This window comes from Typopeltis vanoorti, chromosome 11, assembly GCF_054136105.1.
Source record: "Typopeltis vanoorti isolate ZY-2024b chromosome 11, IOZ_Tvanoo_1.0, whole genome shotgun sequence".
Lineage (NCBI taxonomy): Eukaryota > Metazoa > Arthropoda > Arachnida > Uropygi > Thelyphonidae > Typopeltis > Typopeltis vanoorti.
The window spans coordinates 55,109,918-55,136,427 of NC_143559.1; the positions used below are offsets into that span (position 1 = coordinate 55,109,918).

General features: G+C 34.7%; 1 protein-coding gene across 4 annotated transcripts in view; it reads left to right on the top strand.

The window, feature by feature from the left end:
- Window positions 1–26,510, top strand: part of LOC150101594 (p21-activated protein kinase-interacting protein 1-like) — a 182,238-nt gene that overhangs the window by 46,450 nt on the left and 109,278 nt on the right. For all 4 annotated transcript variants that reach the window (XM_090400702.1, XM_090400703.1, XM_090400705.1 and 1 more), the window contains 2 exons: window positions 3,340–3,460; window positions 8,263–8,390. In XM_090400702.1, coding sequence (XP_090256828.1) covers window positions 3,340–3,460; window positions 8,263–8,390 — 249 coding nt within the window. The remainder of the gene's footprint in view (window positions 1–3,339; window positions 3,461–8,262; window positions 8,391–26,510) is intronic.

Below are 26,510 nucleotides of genomic sequence, written 5' to 3' on the forward strand. Positions count from 1 at the left end.
TGATGCAGGCAGCTGTCACTTTCTTTTGCACGATAATGCACCATCTCATCGTTCGAACATTGTGAGACAGTTTTGAGCAAAAACCAAGTTTGTGTGTTGGATCAAGTATTCACCTCACTGTATTCACCTGATTTAGCACCCTGTGACTTCTTTCTCTTCTCCCGACTTATGAAAGGAAAGCGATACGACACCACTGAAAACGTTCAAGTGGCAGTAACCATGACCCTCAACGGTATCCCAAAAATCGATATAAAAAAACTCATTTAACGAATTAATTGACCATGCGAAGCTGAGGAAAAATATATTCAAATCATTTATTTCAATCAATGAAATTGATTGAAATAAATGATTTGAATAATTATAATTGGCCTGTGTTTTATTTTCTATCAAAAGTTCGGTTTCTTTTTGGACAGAGGGTGTATATCTCCTCCTGTTTAAGTCGCCCATATATATATGTACACCCACACACACCTTTTCCTCAGGAGAGGTCATTAAACCTTTAACACAGCAATGTGATGTGTAGGCATGTAGGAAAGAAGGAATCTATTAACATGTTTATTAAAGACCTGAGGGTTGTATTCATTGGAAAGATGGCATGTGGAAAGCTGATTCAAAGAACAGATAGATTGGAAATGGTGGATGAATGAGAAGTTGGTTTGAAGCTGAACTATTTATAAATGTTCACCAGTGCCTGCTTGTATTCTTATATGGTTAGAGGAAATAAGAATGTGATAGCCAGTTCAGTGGAGCGGCCTACATAAAAAATGTAAAAGATTGAATGCATAACCAGGAGGAACCCCTTCATGTTGATCAACTTCAAGGCTGGTACGGCCACATTTAAACTTTGCAGCCCATTAATTGTCGAAAACGAAGAAGAAAAGTGCCCGTAAACTTTTATGAGCTTTGAATGCATTTCTTTTGCTGTTAAACCTTCTTTTACAAAGAAAATTTTATAACTGCATGATATTCAGTTTTATCCATTTGAAGTGATGCAGACAATACTTAAGACAGCTGTATAAAACAAACTACTTGATAGAATGCTTGGAATTTTACATGGATGCTTATGACAGATGTATCAACTTAGAAAAAAAAAATCTTGCCAATAGTGTTGCCATCTATGGTCGAGGCCGAGAACCTTTCAGACCACCCTTGTAAGTTTCATTATCTGTTTCCTTATTTTGAAATGTGCTCAAATCACTCTATTTGAAACTGCCTTCCAATCCGAAGTTTATCTTCATGTTTGATATTGAATGCTATTGCTACTCCTTCCTTTCCTTGATCAGTATTGACTGAATGTGACATCCTATACATATTATTTAGTAAGATCTCACCTTTTTTGTCTTATTTGTCTCAGTAATGTCAATTATGTCCACGTACTTTTCCATTAATACTCTATATATTAATGGTTCCTGTCTTCAGTTCTTCTGATATTGGGTTTATTCTTTTTCTTCTAGATGTTGAGTTGGAGTTTGTTTCAGTAACTGACTTTTCACTGTTCTCCCTGGAACCAGGGAGAACAAGGCCCCCAGTGTTTTCCCTGATGAAAACACTGGGGGGGGCCTTGTTTAACTGGGTGGTGCCCAGCCAGCATGAAATCTCATGTTATATTTTATTTCTTACCCAACTCTGTCAGGTCCAAAGTTTAAAATCAGTTTTCACATTATGTTCTATACTGCTAATTTTGCATTTTGGTTAATTTTTCTTGTTATTCCATATACAGATTTATTCACTTGACTTCCCATCATACAGCTTTACACATTTTATTTTCTATTTTCAAATGTAATTTGTCATACTCACAAAAATTGTGCTTAAATATCTGAAATATTTTACTTCTTGTTCTCCACTGTTGAAAAAAAAGAGTTATATAGAATCTGTGGAGGCGCTTAATTTTAAGTAGAGCAGTATGTTAGTCACCTCTTGATGTTGTCATACACTTCACAATGACTATACTATACTATACTCTAATACTGTTCTTTTGCTTTGCACCCTTGTGTTTTAAATAAAACGTCTCTTTTCCACGATTCTTTTTGTGTGAATTCCACTATGAAAAATTGTAAATCTATCATATGTTTACAGTCATACCCCGAAGTTACGCTGTAGGTGGGACCAACAAAAAGTGCGCAAGTCGAATTCGCGTAACTCAGGTATAATTTTGCATACAAACATACAGAATATTAGTTAATTGGGACCAAAGGTTTGCAAAAACACCTATATTTTTTAAGAAATATAATCATAATTATAGTTTTTCGTACATAAAAAAAAAAAAGAAAGTTATTTCGATGTCAGTGGTTTCATAAAATCTAACGGATTCGTCTGACTGCATAATGTCTTTTTCTTGTCATGCAAAATTTCTTCATAGCAAGCTAATGATTTTTTTATTCCTTACCTTGTGGCTACAATTCGTTCTTCGTTAGAATCTATGTCCTCCAAAATCTGTAAACCTTTCTTTTATGATTGTTCTTGCTGTGGATTCCTGTAGATCAAACTTCTTTGCTAGCTCACAAATTTTCATTCCGCCTTCAAAATCCTTAATAATGTTGAGTTTTGTTTCCAAAGTCAATGTTTTTCTTTTCTTGCTAGCTGTAGAAGAATTGGACTTGTTTCCTTTGGACGACATTATTTTTTATGTGATAAAATTTTTATCAAGAACATAACATTAAACAATCGCAAGGTTTGTAAACTATAAAAATCGTGTATGCATGGAGACCACGCGAAACATGTCAGTGCTGGTTCACAGCATGTGCAATACTGCCGAATGCAGCTGGCGCTGGAAAGATGCAACTAGTGGTGAGGTGGGACGGGAATACGTACATATATGAAACAGAGTAACTCCGGATTCGCGTAAGTCGGGGTATGACTGCATTACATGATAGCCAACAATATATTTCTATATATATATTACTATCAGTTTTATACTCTGGTAGTCCTGCTTTAGAAATCAAATATGGTAGTATTGAAAATCACCTTCCATATAATCAAAAAATGAAATGTATGTTAATGAAGTGTGTGTGTGTGGTTAAAAGTTACAGTTGATGGCTGAAAATTATAAGGCTGACAGTTCTATGTGCTTTAGTTTCTTTTTTATAATATTTTATTCAAGTAACTTTATTGTTCTCTCTCTCTCTCTCTCTCCATACATGCAAGGAATTGATTACTATTATAGATTCTTAAAAAAAGTTTTATATGTTTTTTTCATTATAATAAATAGCTATTTATAATAATAATAATTTCATTTTGAATGTAAGTGAAACTGCTACATTTATTTTGTGCCATTTTACTTGTTTTTCAAAGTATTTTTGGTTTTTCTAGATCATATTCAAAATTATTTCTTTTATCTAGGTACAATAACGTGCTTACAGCTGCATGAAAATTCTCATCTTTTCAGTTCTAGTGAAGATAGTACAATTTGTATATGGACGACAAATAATTGGCAGTGTGTCAAAACACTTAGAGGACATAGGTAAGTCTATTATATCAGTGTAATAGATGGCATACATATATTTATTACTTAATGTGACATGCTATTACATTTTGTAATATTTTAAGTTAGTAAGCAGTCAGTAGCAATACAGGTACTTCATTTAAAATTATGTAGAAGTGTATGAATATATTATGAAGTTCTAGAGATGCTACATGTAAGATATTTTTCCAACAGAGAAACTTTCTCCATTGAACACTTAAGAATATTTGTTGCATTTTCAGAAAAAAGAGCATTAAACTATCAGATTTTTGCAGAAGCACTTGTGTTACATGGTCAAGAAATCACCATGTAATACAGTGGTTTTTTTTTTCTTTTCTAAATGAAATTGATGTGTTATTTTAATAATCTATTCTTCTAATATCTTTTATATCTCATAGAGATTAGGCCATTTTAGCCCAATAATTTTGGAGACTGAGGAGCAGTCAATCTCCACCGTTGGCCAAAGATAGCTTGCCCAAGACTCACTGGTTTTAAATGACATACAGTGAAGAGAGAATGGCAGATAAGTGTCTAACCGTAATGCACTATATTATTGTCTAAAATAGCATGGGTTCCACAGACAGTTTTGAGTTTACAGGACAAAAAAAAAACCAAGTTTCTAGGAGGAAAAGTCCCACTTTCCTGTGCCAGAGATCGACTGACTTAGGAACCAGTTGAAGAAAGGGTTAGAAAAAGTGTCTCTAATTTAGGTTAAATTCTCAACTTTGCCATCCATAATATTCCATCATGTTTTTTATTTTTTTTTTTAACAGGTATATGCCTTGCATATGTTTTTGGAATATTTTTTTCTATGAATTCGTTATTAATCAGATTAAATTCACATTATCACTTAATTTTTTTTTTATTTGTATCCCAACCATGAAGGATTATCAACCTAATAGTATGTTAGTATTAATACCAACCATACTTAATAACTTAAGTTATTAAGTATGTTTTTGGAATATAAACAACAAATTAAATATGTTTGTTGTATAGGCATATACAAAAAAATAAATAAAATGTATGTGATTATTTTAATAAAAATTTTATAGCAAAGATTAAATAAATTTCTACTAATGTAGAAGTGGAGGACTTTTTTGAGGATTTAGAGAAAGCAACTGACACAATGAAAAAGGAAAAGTTGATCCTTGTTGGGGACCTAAATAGCAGAGTAGGAAATGATTGTCAGAGATACAAAAATATATTGGAAAAATTTGGAGAAAAGAACAAAACTAATAATGATAGCAAATACCTGTTGGATTTCTTCTCAGGACATGGACTGGTTATTACTAACACCATGTTCCAACATAAAAAAGTGCACAAATTCACATGGAGAGAAGAGGCTAGGAATAAGAAAAGTTTCATTGCTATGTTATTGTTGATAGTGATGTTTTCTCCCTGGTGCAGGACACCAGGATTTGAAATTGGAAGTGAACACTATTTAGTCTTGAGCAGGATAAAATTGAATTTCATATCGAAAAGAATAACATGTTGAGCAGCTCTCAGATGTGAGAATAAAATACACAAAGATTATTGAAGAAAAAATGAAAGAGTTTGAGAACAGGAACTAAACCTTGGAGATTCAGTGGCAAGCCTTGAAGAAAACCCTGATTGATTCAGCCAGAGAGGCATATGGTGAGGTTGTCTGCAAGGATAGAAAAATCAGAACTCCATGGTGGACACTGACAGTTAAAGAGGCAGTGAAGGAAAAGAAGAAGGCATATCAAAAGTTCCTGGCAAATAAGTCAGCTTATGCTCTTAGAGAATACAGAGACAAATCTAAGAAAGCTAAACACTGCATAAAACTAGCTAAACAAAAATCATGGGAGGACTTTGGCAAGAACATAGAAAATAGATATCAAGAAGGTGACAAAATATTCTGGAGATTGTTGAAGAAGCTTAGAAATGGAGGAAAGAGTGCTGTAAAATGAGTTATAGATGATAAAGGTGCCATCAAAACGGTAGAAAAAGATATCCTTGAAGTATGGAGTAATTACTTCAAAAAATTGCTAAATGAAACAAGCAGTGATAGCACAGTGGTAAAAAAAACACTCAACAGGCATACAGTCAGGAATACATATCCATACTTGAAGTAGAAAAAGCCATCAAAGGCTTGAAATGTGGAAAGGCAGCAGGAGTAGATGATATTCGACCAGAAATGCTGAAGTATGGTGGTATAAAAGTCTTATAGTTGCTGCACTGCATAGTTCAGAGGAACGGATTCCCGATGATTGGAGCAGAGCTCTCATCGTACCCATATATAAAAACGGAAATAAAACTGAATGTGAGAATTACAGAGGTATTTCCCAACTGAGTGTTCTTGGTAAGATTTATGCAAATATACTTGAGAAACAGTTGAGAAGAATTGTTGAAGAGAAGCTTGGTGAAGAACAAGCTGGATTCAGGCCAAATAGAGGCTGTCAGGATCATATCTTCACTTTACGACAAATAGTTGAGAAATCATGGGAATATAACAAAGATCTGTATTTAAGTTTTGTCAATCTGGAAGAGGCATATGAGAAGGTGGCAAGAGGGGAACTATTCAGTATGCTACAGTTATATGGTGTTAATGGGGCATTATATTAAGCAATACTTAGTCTTTATTTGAGTTGTAGAATTGAAGTATGGGAAGATGGTTTAATGTTAAATCTGGTGTGAGACAAGGATGTACATTGTCCCCTCTGTTATTCATTATCTATATGGATCACATTATGAAGGAAAGTGGTATTAAACATGATATCAGAATTGAAGATATTAATGTCAGCTCTTTGCTTTATGCAGACGATGTTATGCTTTTAAATAAATCCGCTACTAGTTTGCAAGATGCTCTGACTAAATTAAATAACTGTTGTAATAGATATGGTATGAAGGTCAGCATTAAAAAGACAATGAAAATAGGTAGAATTGTTGAAAATGTCAACTGTGTTGTGAACGGGGAACTTGTGGAACAAGTAAAACATTTCAGCTACTTAGACACGATTTTTAGTGAAGATGGTAAATTAAATATGGAAATAGACAACAGAATCAACAAAGCTGGTATGGTATGAAGTCAATTGAATAAATTCATATGGAATAAGAGAGAAATTAGATGGAACACTAAATTAGCTGTATACAAGACAGTGTTCAAACGAGTTTTAACTTATGAATCTGAGAGCTGGGTTAGAAGTAAAACACTTGACCAAAGACTAGAGACCGCAGATATGAGAGTCCTGAGAAAGATTAGAGGCATGAACAGATGGCATCAATGGCAATATTATATTAAAAATGAGGATATTAGGAAAGAACTTGACATTGTCAGCATCCAGGAGTGCGTTAGCAGAGCTAATCTCAGGTGGTATGGTCACTTAAACAGAATGGGCGTGGAAAGATTAGCAAAACAAGTGTTCTCTGCCAGGTTGGCAGGAAAACGACCCATAGGAAGACCAAGATATAGGTGGATTGTTACAGTACAATGTGCCTTAGACGATAGAAAAATAAGATCTGATAATGATAATATTGGAGTCTTGACGAGTAATAGACTGATTTGGAGGAAAATTGCTAATGGTAAGTTAGTAATGATATAAATTTTTTATGTATTACTATCATATCCTGTACACCCCCTTTAGAGTACATGTCAGGAATTTGATGATGATGATGAAATTCAAGAATGTGTGAGCAGAAGTCATCTAAGATAGTCATCCCACCTTTTACCAATAGGTCATAGTTTACCACTAGAAGTGAGTCTTCATATGCTGTCCCAAAGTGCAGAGTTGTTGAGTAGTTGGCATAACATACATAATTTTAATATATTTCATTGGAAGAAGGTTTTCCACTTGGTTATACTATAAATTAAAGAGATGCCAAGAAATTATATTCTTAGTGATGAGATCTAAAGAAAGGTTGAAACCAGTCTGGGTAGTGGCCCTTCCCATAATGCATACATTATACTTGTCCGTAAAGTTATGTGCTTTGCATTATGGGATACTAAGGCAAGTGATGTGGTCATTGGCTTCTATTTACAAGTTGCCCAGTCCTGGAGTTACTTCAGGTGCAAACTTTGTTTGCTTACACTTGGATAAAGGATTAAACCAAGAATATAATTTCTTGGTATCTTTAATTTATAAGTTGGAAGAAAATTAGGATAGAATTTCTTGGTGCTTTTCTCAGTGTACTGTGATGGCACTGTGGCTGATTATATGTACCACTATGCACTCACATGTTGAGATATGCAACATATGGCAAAATATGCATATTATTATATTGAAATTATACAAATTATGTAAAAAGTTTTAATAAATAAGATTTTTGGTATATTCTAAACTATCTGAAAATTCACAAACTGAGATTTTTAAAAAATATTTATTTACTAATAAAATTGTTTCACTGCTTACAATGAAAACCACTGAGACTACACTCCAAAACATAGGTGGGAATTGATGTAATTATGCATACTTCAGAAGATTGAAATGAAAGAGTTTGTTAAATCAAGAGACCTGATTTAACAAACAATAGACCATTTTTAGAAGGAAGGCAGTTGTTGATTAGAAACTAGTCAGAAAATTGTGAATTTGGTTGGCTCATTATATCTGGCACACTGCCTTTTGAAGGATGTGTACCAGAAAAATTAATTCTAGTCACTGATACTATAATGATTGACTTTTATCTTATACACTGTAACTTGATGTGAATATGTGTTAGTATTGCATGATGATAATACTAATGTTAGCACTTAGTAGCTAAAAGATAATTCTAAATTTTTCTCTCTCATTGAGGTGTTTACAATTAAAAAAAAAAAAAAAATTATATACATATCTTAATTTCAGTAAAGGAGTTGTTTCGCATTCCATTCATCCTTCTGGAAAATTGGCGCTTTCTGTATCACAGGATAAGACACTTCGAACATGGAACCTTATCAAAGGTCGTGCTGCATATACAATAAATCTCAAATCAGGTAAAATTAGCTGTTTGTTTTTTATGCTTGGATGTTTAACAATATTAATAAAATATTGTTAAACAATATTTTATTAATGATTTTTCCTCCATTTTGTCAAAAACTTACTAATAATTTTTGCATTATTCTATTACCCAAGTGTGAGCAAACAAACGTTTTCATGCAAAATATTTTCACAACTGGATCACTCATATAATGGCAATTGACTACACATCATGTTGCTCCAATATTCCATAATGCACGGCACACTTCCTTTTAGATGCATGTTGTCCTGCATTATAGAAAGTGTCACTACCCAGACCTGTTTTGATCTGGATTAGTCTGTTCAGTAGAAACTATAAACTCTTGGAGATTCTGAGATCTGAATCAGTTGTGGAAGAAGTTGTATTTTGATTATGTAAAAGCATGATTTACTATCTGACAAAAAAAAAAAACTTGTGGCACAACAGATGTCTTTTTGACAAGGAATTGTATTCTGGTTTTTAATCCTTTAACCAAGTACAACCAAATGTTTATAAATTTGATGTTTCAACCTTTTACAAGAGTTGTTTGAAAAGTTTAGTAAATTTCCAATAGACAGCGACACACTTCATTCATTCATACTGGTGTTGGCACGTATCATCTTTTTCATGACCTCTGGCAAAATTTTAGCCACGTGTGACACGTAGTTCTCATTTGGCAAACATTTTAAATGACCGTGTTCGCTTTTTTCATAAAAATGGAGAAAAACAAGTGTCATGCAGTGATAAAACACTTTTATTTGAAGAAGTGGAGAGCCACACAGATCAAAGCTGAGTTAGATGGTTCATGGGGACTCTACACCAGCATTAAAGACTATTTATATTTGGATAAATGAGTTTAAATATGGTTGTAAGTCCATCGAAGATGAAGTGCACTCCAGACACCCAACTGAGGTCACTACGAAGGAAATGTTTTCACTTTTACGAAGGAAACATTTCACTACGAAGGAAATGTTTGCCAAATGAGAACTACGTGTGACACGTAGTTCTCATTTGGCAAACATTTTAAATGACCGTGTTCGCTTTTTTCATAAAAATGGAGAAAAACAAGTGTCATGCAGTGATAAAACACTTTTATTTGAAGAAGTGGAGAGCCACACAGATCAAAGCCGAGTTAGATGGTTCATGGGGACTCTGCACCAGCATTAAAGACTATTTATATTTGGATAAATGAGTTTAAATATGGTTGTAAGTCCATCGAAGATGAAGTGCACTCCAGACACCCAACTGAGGTCACTACGAAGGAAATGATTGACAAAATCCATGGTATTGTTCTGGAAGACTGTCGAGTGAAGGTGCTTGAGATTGCTGAGATTGTAGGCATCTCAAGGTGTATAATATCCTTCACGAAAAATTGCACATGAAAAAGCTGTGCGTGCGATGGGTGCTGTGATTTTTGACTGTTGATCAAAAACGCATGCAAAAAGACATTTCAATGCAGTGTTTGGTGATGTTTAATTGCAATTTGCAGGATTTTTTTGTGCCGATTCGTGACTGTAGACAAAACTTGGATCCACCACTACACACCTGATTCAAGCAGCAGTCAAAACAGTGGACAATGCCTGGTGTGAAAGAGCACTGAAGAAAGCGAAGACTGTTTTGTCAGCTGGGAAGTTGATGGCCACTGTTTCTTGGGATTCCCAAGGAATTATAATGATAGACTATTTGGAAAAGCATAAGACAATAACAGGAGTCTATTATGTGTCATTGTTAGACCGTTTAAAAGAACTGAAGAAAAAATGGTCAAGATCAGCGCACAAAAAAAAAGTGCTCTTTCATCAAGACAATGCACTGTCCCACACATCAGCCGTCGCAATGCCAAAATTGCACAAATTGAGTTTCGAATTGGTTCCACATCCACTGTATTCTCCAGACTTGGCCCCATGTGACTTCTTGTTACCAAACTTAAAAATTCGGCTCAGTGGGGAAAAAATTGTATTTTGCACAATTTGACAAATCCTACTTTATTAAAAAATTGGAAACTCGCTGGACCAAATGTGTAGACCTCGATGGAGACTGTCGAAAAATAAAGGTGATTTTTTCCAAACAAATGTGCTTAACTTATTTTTTTACCAAACTTTTCAAACAACCCTCGTATATCAAGGTCATCCTCAGGAATACACACACACACACAGCGGATTATGAGCTACAGCGACATATGCTATAGTGGACTGAGAATAACTGCTTTGGTCAACCATCGACCACAGCCTGATCTCTAGTAGAACAAAAAAATTTTAAACGGTAATTTAAAAGAAATCCACAAATATATTGGTAAAACTACAACAGTCATCTAGTCTTCTGTTAAATTTCTGTTCATTATCTAAGAATTACTGTATCATTATCCAGTTAAACTTCTTTTCTTTAAGTATCTGATGTGGATTATTACTACTGGAAAAATTATTGGATTTCTTCTTTTCCAGATGTTATGTGAGTTGTAAATGAGCCATCCTCAGGACTTTTGAGCTGTCATTTTTGTTGAGTTTGGTTGGTTGATAAACATTTCACAAGCTTCCTTGAATTTTTGTTCATTTCCAATATAAGGATTGGGTGCCTTTTCAATAAATGCATTGGCACATTTGAAGTGCATGGTCAGAAAGGCCTGTTTTTCCGTAATGAAGAAACTTGCCATGTTGTTTGTACTATTCATTTTGGGATCTTAGGGTCATACAATCCCAAAACAAAACAAAGAACTCAACATATCGAGTTCCTTCATTCTGGACAAGCAAGCCTTTGATCAGTAGATGACAAAGCAGTTATTCTCAGCGCAGTGTAGTATATACCAGTATAATTAATTATATTAAAATTTGGCATTATGACCTTTATATCAAGGTCATCCTCAGATACACATGCACAATGGATCACAAGCTATATTGGTACATACTACAGTGGGCTGAGAATATTATTCTCCACCCACTATCATTGTTATTTCAGATCTCCTTGTATGCTGAACCAGTTCTGAAAATATCACCAACAGTTAGTAACTTTTATATTTCTCATGCATTCTTTCCATGCTTAGTTTTATATTAAAATAAGGTGGGTATGCTTTGTCTTATTAGATACTTGGACAAATTTTAGGCAACTCCTTCTTTATGAAGATGTTTCACATACAAACTTTTCTTTATTCATGCTTGTATAAAATGAGAATGAAACAAGAATATAGTTATCAAGTATAACTTACTCTCCTTTCTAAGAAAAAAAAAAAAAAAAAACTTGCCACTAGTATAGCACGTTTTTTTTGATTGTCAAATTCATTGACTGACATATATCCTCAGAGAGCATATAGAGTGTTATGATAGTAATACATGAAAAAAGTGCATATTACTAATGTCTTCCAATTTTCTTTTAAATTAATCTGTTATCTGTCAACTCCAGTATTATCAGATCTTGTATTTTTGTCTTCTAAAGCACGTCCACCTAGACCTTCACTTCCTATAGGCTTTTCTGTCCTTTTACTATTGATGCCTTCTGTCCTGTATAAGGACCATTATTAAGTGCCTCCATGGCATAATTGGAAGAACGACTGTACATTAATTGGAAATGTACTGAATTCATTTCCCATCATGATGAGAGGAATTTTTATATTGTCTTTTTCATTTGAAGGTGAATTAGCTGATCTTAAAGGGGATAGTTTTTTTTTTCTCCCAGAAACACAGGCTTTTCATCCCACATACAGGCAAATCAGCCATGAGAACACACAATTTACAGGCAGTATATACTAGTGTGATGGTGAGCAGTAGATGGTACTGTGTGTCAATGGTAGTAATGTTGTGTAGCTGGAGGATTAAGTAAGGGAGATGGTGCATTGTATTAGAGTAATGTGCTCTCCCATGATGAGTTGTTGGACTTCTTGGAGTGTCATCTAACAATAATAATCTGTTCATTTGATCTTTCTTAGAACTCATTTCTGTTCTTATCTCCAGTCTGTGCTCAAGTGTTTCATTTCTAACCCAGCTCTCAGATCCATAAGTTAAAACTAGTTTGAATTAAAGATGCCAAGAAATTATATTCTTGATTGAATCCTTTATCCAAGTGTAAAACATGCAGACAAAGTTTGCATGTTTTGCAAGTATCTTCACAACTACTCTACTTGTATATAGAGGCTGATGACTTCACATCAATTGCCTTAACATCCCATAATGCAAAACACATCCTCTTTACATGTATAACATGGGAAGGACCATTTCCCAGACAGGTTTTGACCTTTAATTGAAGTATGTTAAAGTTGTGCTTCTCAAAAAAACTCAAAATCAAACTCAAAATCTCACTGAGTGACCCTAAAGGATCACTACTAAACTCATTACTCTTTACAGAAATTTCAATAGTGGCTCCACTAAGTGACAGGAAAGACTGTGCCACTGAGCCAGGCTCCCCCCAGGAAGCAAGCAAATCCAAAGATGGACATTATCAAACTTCAGTGGGAGCTGGAAGAAAGACCTAGAAGAGATACCAAGGATAAATTAATGCAGGATAACTAATATTTAAGGAATTGACAGCGTATACTAGAAATATAGATTAAATAACTTTAATATATACTTTCCGATATTTCGGCGAACGTCATGTTGCCATCTTCTTGGGAACTTACTACAAAGACACGTGCACACAAGTACTAATAACAGCAAATGAGACTGAAGCTAGGAAGCTAGCGTTTTCCTAAAGTCCTGATGGTGCTCCCTGCCTGGCTATATTGGTAGTTCTTGGCCTTTGGGCTGAAGTTCTTCTGATAAAAGTTTCCCAAATTTGGGGCAGTCTCATGCATCCAAATTTGTTGAGGTTTGGCATGTTCCTAAGGGCCGAGGCTGATTCCATGAATAGTCTATCATACTTGAACTTGCTGCGGTGTATTATTGTGGCTTTCTTCCATCTTATTCTGTGGTGAGTATCCAGAGCGTGGTCTGCAAGCCCAGAGTGGCTGTACTGGTGAAATCGGATGTAATCCTTGTGTTCTGAGATTCTGATATTTGCTGTCCTGCCTGTTTGGCCAAAGTAGGACAGTTTACAGTTGCAAGGGACCTGGTATACACCAGGTAGGTCTAGTGGAAGTGGTTGGTCTTTGGTGGAGCGGATAAGGGATGCCAGTTTTCTATGTGGTCTGTAACAAGTGGTCAAGTCATGTTTTTTAAGATTTTATTGATTTTTTCCGAGGTGCCTCGGATGTAGGGAATGGTGATGGATTTAGAGTACTCTTTTTTGTGAAGGGGAGGGGGTGGTGGGTTGTGGATAACTGGGTTAAGTAATTTTTGGATTTTTTGGAGGGGGTAGCCATTGGCTGAGAAAGTGTCACGGATGTGATTTAGTTCAGTGGTTAGGGCTTGATCATTAGAACAGATTATTTTTGCCCTGTTGAATAATGTTTTAATAACTTCATATTGTTGTGCGGGGGGGGTAGTGGGATTGTTGGTGAATGTATCTGCCTGTATGGGTGGGTTTTCTATAAACTGAGAAAACCAAGGTTCCATCAGGTTGGCGGGTGACTAGTGTGTCTAGGAAGGGGAGGTTATTGTTTTCCTCTTTTTCCAGGGTGAATTTGATTCTAGGGTGTTGGTTGTTTAAGTGTGTTAGGAAGGAGAGGAGTGAATCCGGGTCATGTGGCCAAATAGCGAAAACATCATCAACGTAGCGAAGCCATATGGTAGGTTTTTGTGGGGCTGAGTTTAAGGCTTTCTCTTCAAACGTCTCCATGAAGAAGTTGGCCAAGGGTGGGGAAAGTGGCGAACCCATGGCTGTCCCCTCTATCTGTTTGTAGAATTTTTCCTGCCAAACGAAATAGTCTGAGTTCATTGTAAACTGAAATAGGGCTGAGATATCGGGAGGAAATTTAGCTTGGATTAGCTCTAAGGTTTCTTTGAGGGGGACATTCGTGAATAGGGAGGAGACATCAAAACTGACCATTATGTCATTATGTTGGAGTGTAAGGTTTTCTATACTGGCTTTGAAGTGGGCTGAGTTTTTTATTTGTGATGGTGTATTGCCAGTATAGTGTGAGAGCGCTTTGGCTAAATGCTTGGCTAGTTTGTAAGTGGGGGAATCAATGCCATCCACTATGGGACGTAATGGCACATTTTCTTTGTGTATTTTTGGGAGCCCATATATGCGGGGGGGTCTAGAGTTATAGGGTTTTAGTCTGTTGGTAATCTCCACAGGCCAAGAAGTGACCTTCTTAAGGAGCCTATGGAGTTTTCTAATTTGTGAGTTGGTGGGATTGTAATCAGTGGGGAGGTAAGTGGAACGATCTAATAATAAAGCCTTGAGCTTACCTGTGTAGTCTTTAAGATTGAGTACCACGGTGGCATTCCCCTTATCCGCTTTGGTGATCACTATTTTTTTGTTTCTCTTCAATTCTTGCAGTGCCTTGTATTCACTAATGGATATGTTGGATTTTGGAGGTTTTGCTTTATTGAGAACACAGGCTACATCCAATCTAATATCGTTGGCGATGTGGTTTGGAAGTTGGCGAATCCCGCGTTCAATTTGGATCATTAATTCCTCGGCCGGTAATTTCTTAGGAGCAATGGCGAAGTTGTGACCACGTGACAGAGCGTGGAGTGCTTCAGGCTTTAAGGTAGCTGACGAAAGGTTAACAACAGTGTTGGTTTGTAGTTTAGGTTTGGACGCCGAGTTCTTTATTAATTTATCAAACTTGTGATATGTCGGCTCCGTACTCGTTCAAATTCTTTTTTAGCTGCCGTACATGAGACGTCATGTAGGACTGACCAAAGCTCGTGATTCAGCGTAAGTGAAAGCTCATTTTCTAGCGTTGAAATAGCTCGGTTTATGTCGTCTAGGGAACCGCGTGTAGCGGTAATTTGCTCCCGAAGTAATGCCTGGCTAGTGCGGTTGTAAATACGGAGAGCTTTCTGTGAGATGAAGCGGTGTTTAAATTTAACACAGTTCGGGATGACTTGATTATCCCGGCAGCGTTTAAGGAAAGCCAGACGGTTAAGTTGTCTGGATAACTTCAGCTTCAGTTTGCCGTAATGGCGGGCCTTGCGTGCAAAGAGATCTCAGTGGATGATCATTATTCTTGTTGAGAGGCTTATACGCTGGTTAAACATGATAACTAATATTTAGGGACGTATAACTTTAAGACGTATAAATTTAAGGACATATAACTAATATTTAATTTTTTCTAATATCTTCATTTCTAATATGATTCTGCCACTGATGGCATCTATTCAAGCCCCTAATTTTTCTAAGAACTCTCATATTTGTGGTCTGAAATCTTTGATAACGTTGTCAATTCCTTAAATATTAGTTATCATGTTTAACCAGCGTATAAGCCTCTCAACAATAATAAATTAATGCAGAAGTTGCATATTTCCCATATACAAGTAGTGAAAAGGTGTATTGTCTTATTAAAATACTCTGGATCAGAGATAGATGTTAAAAATGTTTTTTCACTTGGTTATACCATAAATTAAGGATGCCATGAAGATACTTCACACACGAACTCTGTTTGCCTGCACTTGGATAAAGGATTAAATCAAAATATAATTTTTTGGCTTCTTTAATTTATAGAATAACCAAGTGAAAATACTTTCAACAACAGCAACAACAACAAAAGGTTTGAACACTGTCTTGTATATTGGTAGTTTAGTGTTTTGACTAATTTCTCTTTTATTCCATATAAATTTATTCAATTGACTTCTTACTGTACCAACTTTGCTTGTTCTCTTATCTATTTCCATATTTAATTTTTTCTAATATCTTCATTTCTAATATGATTCTGCCACTGATGGCATCTATTCAAGCCCCTAATTTTTCTAAGAACTCTCATATTTGTGGTCTGAAATCTTTGATCAAGTGTTTTTTTTATTTCTAACCCAACTCTTAGATCCATAATCTAAAACTTATTTGAACACTGTCTTGTATACTGCTAGTTTAGTGTTTTAGCTAATTTCTCACTTATTCCATATAAATTGATTCTGTTGTCTATTTCCAGATTTAACTTTCCATCTTTACTAAAAAACTGTACCTAAACAGCTGAATTATTTTACTTGTTCTATAGGCTCTCTATTCAGAATGCAGCTGAAGTTTTCTGTGTTCCTGCCTATTTTCATAGTTTTGGTCTCTTTATTGCTGATTTTCATGCCAAATTGTTACAGCTGTTATTCAATTTAGTTAGCGAATGCTGGAGACTTGTTTAGATGTGTTTAGGACACAACAATTGCATAAAGCAAAGAGCTAAGTATTTGATATTTCCAATTCTGATATCAGATTTATTGCTACTTTCTTTCATAATGTGATCCATATAGATGATGAATAAGAGTAGAGATAATGTGCATTCTTGTCTTACACCTTATTTTTTATCAAACCATATTCCTGTATTCCCTTTAATTCTAACTGCCAACTTACCACTTAAATATAGACTTCTCTGTATGAACGTTCCATTCATCCCATACAATTTGAAGTGTTTTGAAAACCTTTTTTTCTGGGCACCTTTTTGTATGCCTTTTCCAGATCTACAAAACTTAGTACAGATCCTTGTCATATTACCACGATTTCTGAACTATTTGTTTTAAAGTGAAAACCTGATCCTGATGACCTCTTTTCGCCTTAATCCAACCCAGTTTCTCTTCCACAGTTTTTCCCAGCATCTTTTCAAGGATTCTTACATAAATCTTTACTTATTCCAGTCATCGGGAATTTGATCTTTTGACCAGACTCTCTGAATTTTGCAGTGCAGCCACTGCAAAACTTTTATACTTTAGTAGTTCAGCATTTCTGGTCAAATGTCATCTGCTCTAGTTGCTTTTCCACATTTCAAGTTTTTGAGAGCTTTTTCTACTTCAAATGTTAATATGTACTCCTGTTTGTATTTCTCTTGAAAATTTTCTACTACAGTTCTGTCACTACTTGTTTCACTTAACAGTCTTTCAAAGCAACTACCTGAGATATCTAGGATATCCTTATCTTCAGTTTTCATGTCATCTTTATCATTTTTGATTCCTTTTATAGTGCTCTTTTCTCTATTTCTAAGCTTTTTATCTTCTCTATTCTTACCAAATCTTTCCATGACAAGAATAGTTGAAACAATATATCATATAAAATTTCTCAATATGCACCTGTGACATGGAATGGCCATCAATACAATAAAGCAAGATTCCACAGTCAGCATAACACATACCTACCACTCACTGGTATGAACATATTAATACTACATTTCCTTCATAGTGTAATCCATATAGATGATGATGATGAATCATAGTGAATCACAGAATCATCGCAACCTTTTCTCCCACCTGATTTAATATCATTCTATTTTTCTGTACCTCCTTCAATTCTAACTGCTGGCATACCAACTAAAATATAAACTGTATTGCTCGATGTAATGTTTCAATTACACCATGTAATTGTAGTATTTTGAACAGCTTTTCTCTTGGCATATGCCTTTTCGAGAGCTACAAAACTTAAATACAGATCCTTGTTATATTCCCATTATTTTCTATTTTGCCTGAACCCACCTTGTTCTTCTCCAAGCTTTCTTTTCATAATTTTTCTTAACTTTTTCTCAAGTATATTTGAGAAAATTCAGTACACTTATTATGGAAATTCTTCTGTAATTCTCACATTTGGTTTCATTTCCTGTATTTATAGCTGGTCATATATGAACTCTGCTCCAATCATCTGAATTCAGCCCTCTGACCAGGTCTTCAGAATTATGAATTTAGCCATTGAATAAGTTGGATACCTCCATATTTGAACATTTCTGGTTTTTAAGACATTTTTCTACTTCAAATATTGATACACACACACACACACACACACACACACACACACACACACACACACACACACACACACACACACACACACAGTAGAATCTCGCTAATCCGAACTAATAAAAACCGTGCTCATTCGGATTAGCAAAAAGTCCAGATTAGCGAATTTTCCCAAGAGACAACAGTAACTAGCGTTTAAGACAAAAATAATCAGATTCTAATGGTACATCAATTTAATTCTGTAAATAAATTAACTGATAGAAAAAAGCTACTGTACTGTAATGTAAAGCAAAAAAATAATATAGTACACGAGTTTATTTTAGTAAAAAATTTAATTTGTATGTACCTGTATTATTGTGGATTCTGATTTAATAAAATTGCATTTCATTAAGGCTTTACGCAAATTAAGTACGTAACTTAATTTGCGTAAAAAATATCACTTTCTTGTACACAACACAAAAAAAGTTTCACAAATTAACACAAAAAAAAAAGTTTTTTATTTCTTTGTAAAAACATCACTGATTTTCTTTTGCTTCTTGGAAGCTAAACTTTTTTCGAATGCTTCTTCTCAGAGCTGCATTAGCAACAAAATTTTGTGGAATGGCATATCATTCTGCTTGGCCCATTCTGTACACACATTAAAACTGTCAGCTGCCTCTTCATGTTTTACTTTTTTTTCTTCGAGTTCTTTCAAATTTACTTTTGGTTCTCTGTGTAATCCATTCCATAACATCTGTTTATGAAATTTCAACATCTGGATTTATACAGTATTTTTAACCAAATTATGCATGTTTTGAATTTCCTCTTTTTGTGTATATTTGTGATTCCTGTCGACAATACAGTACGTACTGTACAGCATAAAAAAGCAAACGTGAACACACAATAAATCAAAATAGGCCTCCAGTATAACCGTATGATCGACAGTATGAAAAAAAATACTGTAGTGTAATAATAATAAAATAAATAATAATAGTTAAAATAATAATTATTAAATAAAAATAATAATACACAAAATAATAATACGTAATGAATAAATTTTTTTTTGCTTTCAAACTGCAGTTCAGAATTACTGGAGGGTTCGGACAAAGAGGTTCGGATTAGCGAGATACCACTGTATTACTGATTACATTCCTGTTTGAGCATTTTCTAGCACAGCACTGTTACTGCTCATTTCGTTTAGCAGTATTTCAAAAGTAATTACTCCAGACATCTAGAATATTTTTATCTTCATTAACAGGAACAAGAGGGGGGAATTTTTGGCATTGCACCTTGCCATTATAGGCATTAGTGAGACTTGGCTAACAGCAGATGATGTAGTAATGTAACAGCAGGGATAGAATGTGAAGGATTTAATATTTTAGAGAAGATAGGATGGAAGAGGGGTACTGCTGATGGTGGCAGATTAATTGCAGCCAATTAATCTGCTAGCTGTTCATTTCAAGAAGTCTAGTTATAGTCTGAGATTAAGGCCAGTAAGAATGTAATTGGCTTTTGCTATATGCCGTGGGGGGGGGGTCTCCATGAATGATCTGGAAGACATGAATCAGCAGATTAGTACAATGAATATAGATCAAGTGGTTATTATGGGAGACTTCAACTATGGAGATATAGACTGAAAGGAAGAAAGATCACATGACAGGAAAGAAATGGAATTATACACCTGCTGAAAGATAATTACTTGAGGCAGCATGTGACAAAGGGGACTAGTGGTGTGAGAGTATCGGACCTGGTTGTTGTAAGATCAGAAGAGCTATCCATAGCCAGGGTGGCCAGATTGCCTCTGATTGGCAAAAGTGACCATGCAATCTTGTCTTGGGAGATTATAAAACATGTTGAATATTCTGTCAAGAAGAAGTATATATGGAACTATGAGGCAGGTGATTATGACAAACTTAGGAGGAAGCTTAAATGTGTGCAATTGCATAAAACACTGCAAGGAGAGGATGTTAGTCCTCTCCTTGCAATGCTTTATGTATCTGTGTTTTGCATGGGAGATAGTTAAAGGGTCATCTAGAGGAAGCAGTATTAAATTGTATACCTAAGGTAAGGGGAGGTTTAATTAGGTAGGAGTTAAATGGATGAGTAATATCATTAATCCCCCCAGCTGAGGGATTAGATGGGATATCAGCTGGGATTTTGTGAGAACTGCCAGTGCCTCTGACTAAGATCTTTAAGTCTAAGCTGTGGTAGAGTTCCAAGGAAAGAGGGGGAACATAATTCCCTTGCATAAGAGAGGTTCTAAGCCTGCAAAGCAAATGATAGACCAATCAGTGTCTCGGGCGTGATGGTAAAAGTACTGGAAAAATTGGTCAAAAAAGAGAATTCAAGAATGAGAGGTAACATGGTTTTGTGAAGGGTCAGTCATGCCCTCATAATTTACTAACTTTTTTATAATAGAATAGCAGTTGAGTTGGATAAAGGAAATGGCTACATGAAGATTCTGCTGGATTTTGCAAAGCCATTTGACAGCATACCACATGGAACTCTGTTACACAAATCAGAACAAATGGGGATGGATATGGCACTGGTTATGTGAATAAGAGGGTGGCTGCCATACAGATTTCAAAGAGTGGTGTATAGAAGAGCAGAATCCAGGCATAAACAGGTGACTAGTGGTGTGCTGCAGGGTTCTCTGCTAGGACCACTAATGTTTATTATTATTATTTTGATACCTCCAGGGAGTCCAAAGACTCATCGAGGGAGAGTGTGCCGACAGCATCGAACGATTGGTCCCCTTCCAACTACTAACCCTGCTCAAACTTACTTAACTGAGCCATTAGTAGCAGAGGCTCTACAATCGACCAACCTTTATTTTGTTAATAAATGATATAGGAAATTTTCTGAAAGAAATATTCAGTTGTTTACTGATGCAAAATTAGGTAGAGTATTAGTCAATCAAGACAATGTGGAGAGCTTGCATAACGATTTAAATAATGTGGAGAAAACTAGATTACAAGCTGTGTACCACATTGATGGACCTATACTCCAGGAAATACATGAAGCTAGAGATTTAGGGACAGTGGTAGAGAGTTAAAGTGGAGAGCACATGTTGCTAAGGTAGCCAATAAGATTATTTAGCTATTGAAGAACACACTAACAAGTAGAGATAGGAAGTAGTTGTTCCTAAGACTTTGATATGTCCACATTTGGATTATTTTGGTGAGTTATCTGTGGAATGCTCCCCATAAGGATTGAAGCTGGATTGAAGAAGTTGGTTGATAGAAGAAAAAGAGGAATATGATAGAAACATCTAAGTTGCTTAAAAGGTTTATAGGATTGATGCAGGGGAAATGTTTCAGCACTTGGCTAGAAGGGGCCAGAACAAAAGGCCATCCCTGGAAGTTGAATAAAAGGGTAGTTAGTAAGGGTGTGAGGACTAGATTTTTTTTGCTTGGAGAGTTGTGAATTGAGTAGAAAGGGTGGTCAGAGTCATTTGCGAGTGCTTTGTCTGTTAATGGGTTCAAGGAGAGGTATGATAGATTGTGTGTATAATTTGGATCTTCCGTGATGAGTCTTTGGACTCCATTCAGAATAATAATAATATCACCTTTTTCATCTCTGATTCATTTTACAGTATTCTCGCCTCCAATTCTAAGCTTTTTCAATAGCCTCCAGAATATTTTGCCACCTGCTTGATGTTTATTTTCTGTGTTCTTACCAAAGTCTTCCTGACTTTTGTTCAGCTAGTTTTACACAGTTCTTTGCTTTCTTATATTTTCTCTATCCTCAAAGAACACAAACTGACTTACTTGCTAGGAACTTTCAGTATGTTTTCTTCTTTTCTTAGCTGCCTCTTATCTTTTCACATGATCACCACATTCATTCTCTAGCTGTATCAATCGATTTTTCTTCTGGTTTTGCCCCTGAACCTCTAAGGTTTGGTTCTTGTTTCCAAATTCATTATCTTTATTTTTTCTTTTATTAGCTTAATTTATTAGCTTTGCTTATTCTACAAAATTTCTTAAAACATTTCTATATATTCGTTTCCTACTCTGCTAATTTAATGTCAACAAGGACCAGGTTTCCTTTTTTCATTGTGTCTGCTGCTGTCTTCCAAAAAATTCTTGAAATTGTTCCTTAGTATGACTTTCTGGTATCATAGGCACAACTCAGTCTTATTGTCCAGTTCCCTATTCTGATATGTGCCCACATTGCTCTACTTGATATTGCCTGCCATTCAAGATTTTCTTCATGTTTAGTGTTGAATACTATAGCTACTCCTTCTTTTCCCTGATTGTTATTGCCTGAATATAAAATTTTGTATTTGGTGATTAGTAAGATCTCACCTATTTTCATCTTCCTTGTTTTTGTAATACCTGTTATGTCAATCTGGTACTTATCCAATCTTCTGCTAGTTTGATGAAAATGACATCCAGTATCTGCTGTATATAGAAAAATATTAGATGGCCTCCACAACTTCAAGGAAACTTCAAAAATTAGTAATCTTGGTAAAAGAAACACAAATTTTGTTTATTTGAGTTTATCCAACCATATTTTATTTAAAAAACATAAATCAATTTTTATTTCAGTATTTTAACAAAAAAATTCAATCTTTTAGAAATAAAACAAAAATAAAAATTTAATTTTTAAAAAAAAATTGCAATTTGGGAACATGAAAATATGATTTAATGTTTTTTTTATTCTGAGTCGGCACAAAAGCGCATCCTTTTGTGCTGAATCAGAGCAAAATCACATTCATCCAATGAATTGTTTTGCACATCACCTTCATTTGCATTTGTTGACAGTTGTTTTCCTCTTATATCAGAAACATTTTGAGGCATTGTTTCAGGTTGATATATTTTAACAGTAAATTCGATCGTGTGATATTAATTTGGAGAGTTCTTTGTGTAGCTCTTTTTAGTGACTCATTCAATATCTGACTGGAATTTAACAGCTTGTTCAATTGTGGGATCATTAATCAGAAAATGATTTTCCAGTTTATTTGCCAATTGAAATCCTTCAAGAATTAAATTAGCAGTTATGGTTCGTCATCATACCTAAAATCTTTTGGGTCAACCTTCTCCAACACGATTTCTAATAACTCCTCCTCATTAAGAACTCTGTCAGCAGTTATTTCATTTGTATCATCAACAGCAAAATCAACAAATTCTTACCCACCAGCTGCTTGTGCCAAAGTGATTACTTCTGCATACACTTCATCGGTTGCATTTGAAGGTGCAGTATTTTCGCTTTTGATGCATTCTGGCCAAATGGCCTTCCAACCTACATTCAAAATCGACAATTTCAGATAAAGCCAGTTCTGCATGTTTTACACAATCCATGATTGAAAGGTTTTTCCAAATGTTCATAACAGTAAGGTTTTGATCATTATCCATTTTATTCAAAATGTACTGGAATGAATGCCTTACATAATGTTTTGAATGTTGCAATTATTCCCTAGTCTAATGGCTGAATTAGGGAAGTGGTATTAGGAGGCAGGAAAACAATTTTTACATTGGGATGTAAAAATGTTGGGTATCTGGGTGTGTTGTCTATCACCAGAAGAACTTTGAAAATCATGCCCTTGTCCTCAAGATGATACCTTACCTCTGGAACAAAACAGTTATAAAACCACACACTAAAAACTGCTGTCATAACCCTTGCTTTTTTGTTTGCCATCCAATGAATTGGTTTATTCAGTTTGACTTCTTTCATTGCTCATGGGTGAGGTGAATGATTGATTAGGAGAGGTTTTATCATACAATCTCCTGAAGCGTTGCTACTGAATAAAAATGTAGTACGATCTTTAGCCATCTTAAGGCCACTAGCACTTTTTTTCCAGATTTGGCTATGTATGTACTTCTTGGCATCCTTTTTCAAAAAGGTCAGTTTCATCCACATTAAAAACTGATCAGCAGTGTATCTACCATCTTCAGCTATTTTGGCAAGCTTCAAAGGATATTCAGCTGTTATATTTCCAGAAGCAATATCACCTTTCATTTTGTGGATATGAATTGCTTGTCTCCTTTCCAAAAATCCTTGCAACCATCCGTTACTCAGCAAATTCATTATTATTATTTTATTTTATTTATTTTTTTGTCATCAGTTAGTTGCTACAGTGCTTACAGTAATCTTTAAAACAGAAACATCTAAATCATTTCCAGTGACAACAGGAGTCCTGCAAGGTGATGTACTATTTGTTTTTAATATGCTTGGACTACATCTTCCGGACCATCAGCACAGCAGATCTTGGTTTAACGTGCTTGTCTCCTTTCCAAAAATCCTTGCAACCATCCATTACTTGCAGCAAATTTATTATTATTATTTTATTTATTTTTTGTCATCAGTTAGTTGGGAGGACGTTGATGGTTCTAGTTCTTTTATTTTTTCATAAGTTTTGAAAGCCTTCTGTTTAATAGTATTGGTGTCTACTGGTATGTGTTTTTTGGGTGTGATCTTCAATCCATGTTAGTAATGTCTTTTCCATTTTTCCTATAACTATATCTGGTATATGAAGAAGACTTAGAGCTCAAATTTGTACCAGAGGCTAATTGTCGTATAGCATTTTCATTTTTTTTTTTTAATTGTTCAGATAAAAGGTGAAGGTTCCACATCTGCCAGTAGATGCAGAACCTTCACCTTTCGCATGATGGTCTAAGATTTCTGTTTTTGTTTTTAAAGAAATTAATTTTCATTTTGGCTTCTTTTCAGTTGTTTATCTATCATTTCTGTCAATGGAAAAAATTATATAAAAATAATAATGAAGAAAAATGCAAGTGTTTTTTTTTTTTTTTCAATTTAACTATAACATTGCTATAAATCAATTAATACAACTCAGGAAAACTTTGAAATTTCTTATAAATTTCCATTCTTGCATTTAGATGAACATCATATGAAAATATGTAATATGAACATGAATGATAAGAAAATAACATTAAAAAATAATAAATTTTGTTACAAAAATATGAACTTAAATTTGAAAAAAAAATTACATACATACTTAACAGGAGTACTTTATTTTTGTTAACTGTCTTATTTCAAAACTGTGTGAATACAGGATTGAGTGTATATAATATAATATATATTTTACATTTATATAAACAAAAAACTATAGAAACGGCAACAAAAAAGACTCATAAAAATGGATTACCCCTGAAACTGAAAAATATATAGATGAAAGAAATAAAGCAAGGAAACTCTATCGCTTAAACAGGAATGAAATAAATAAAGATAAACTAGACATTTCAGATAACAAGGTCAATGAACTAATGACCAGAGACAAAGAAAATCAAATAAATAAATACTGTGAGGAACTTGAAAATTATAATAAAACTGGGAATACTAGAAACACTTTTCAAATGATAAATTATACCTGTCACCATAAAACAAAAAAAAAGAAGTTGAAATGTTGTCACACATGACAAAAACGATAGACAGCTATCAGTAAATTCTAACTTGATGAAAAAATGGAGAAACTATTTCAAGAATTACTGAATGTTGATAATCCCCAACATTCAAGTCAGCTAGCAGACCTGCATCTAACTACCACTCTAACAATAAATTGTGAAGACTTCACTGAAAAGGAACTAAAAATAGCAATAGATCAAACCAAATCGGGAAAGTCCCCAGGGAATGACAGAATTAGAGCAGAAGCTTTTAAAAATGCTGGGTATAATACATATTCCAATCTCCTTGCCATAATGAATCAAGCTTTAAACAGTGGAATAAATACATCAACAATGGAAACAAGGCCTTATTGTCCCTATACCAAAAAAGGGCAGTCTTAATTGAATGGATAACTACAGAGGTATTACTTTGCTATCCACCATAGTCAGAATCTACAATAGGATGATACTCAATAGAATAGAACCTTACTTAACACCACTTTTAAGAAAAAAACAAGCTGGATTTCTAAAAAGACAATGTACAATAGAACAGATACATTGCATCAGAAGAATCATAGAAGGTTCATGTGATAAAAACTTACCTCATTTTAACCTTTATAGACTTCAAAAAAGCCTTTGACTCCATTAATAGAGAAGCAAATGTTTAAAATACTCAGCTTCTATGGTCTACCCTCAAAACTCATACAAGCAATCTTAGCACCTTATAAAGATTACAATGCTACAGTAATCTTTAAAACAGAAACATCTGAATCATTTCCAGTGACAACAGGAGTCCTGCAAGGTGATGTACTAGCACCTTATTTGTTTTTAATATGTTTGGACTAAATCTTCTGGACCATCAACACAGAAGATCTTGGTTTTAACATTAAAACATCCACCCATACCATGCAAATAACTGATCTTAGCTTTGCTGACAATGTACTTATTGATACAGAACCAACAAATGCACAAAAACATCTCAGTCTACTTGAGGTACAGGCTAAACTTATTGGTCTGCAGATCAAAATCTAAAAGTCCAAAGTATTCTCAATAGGT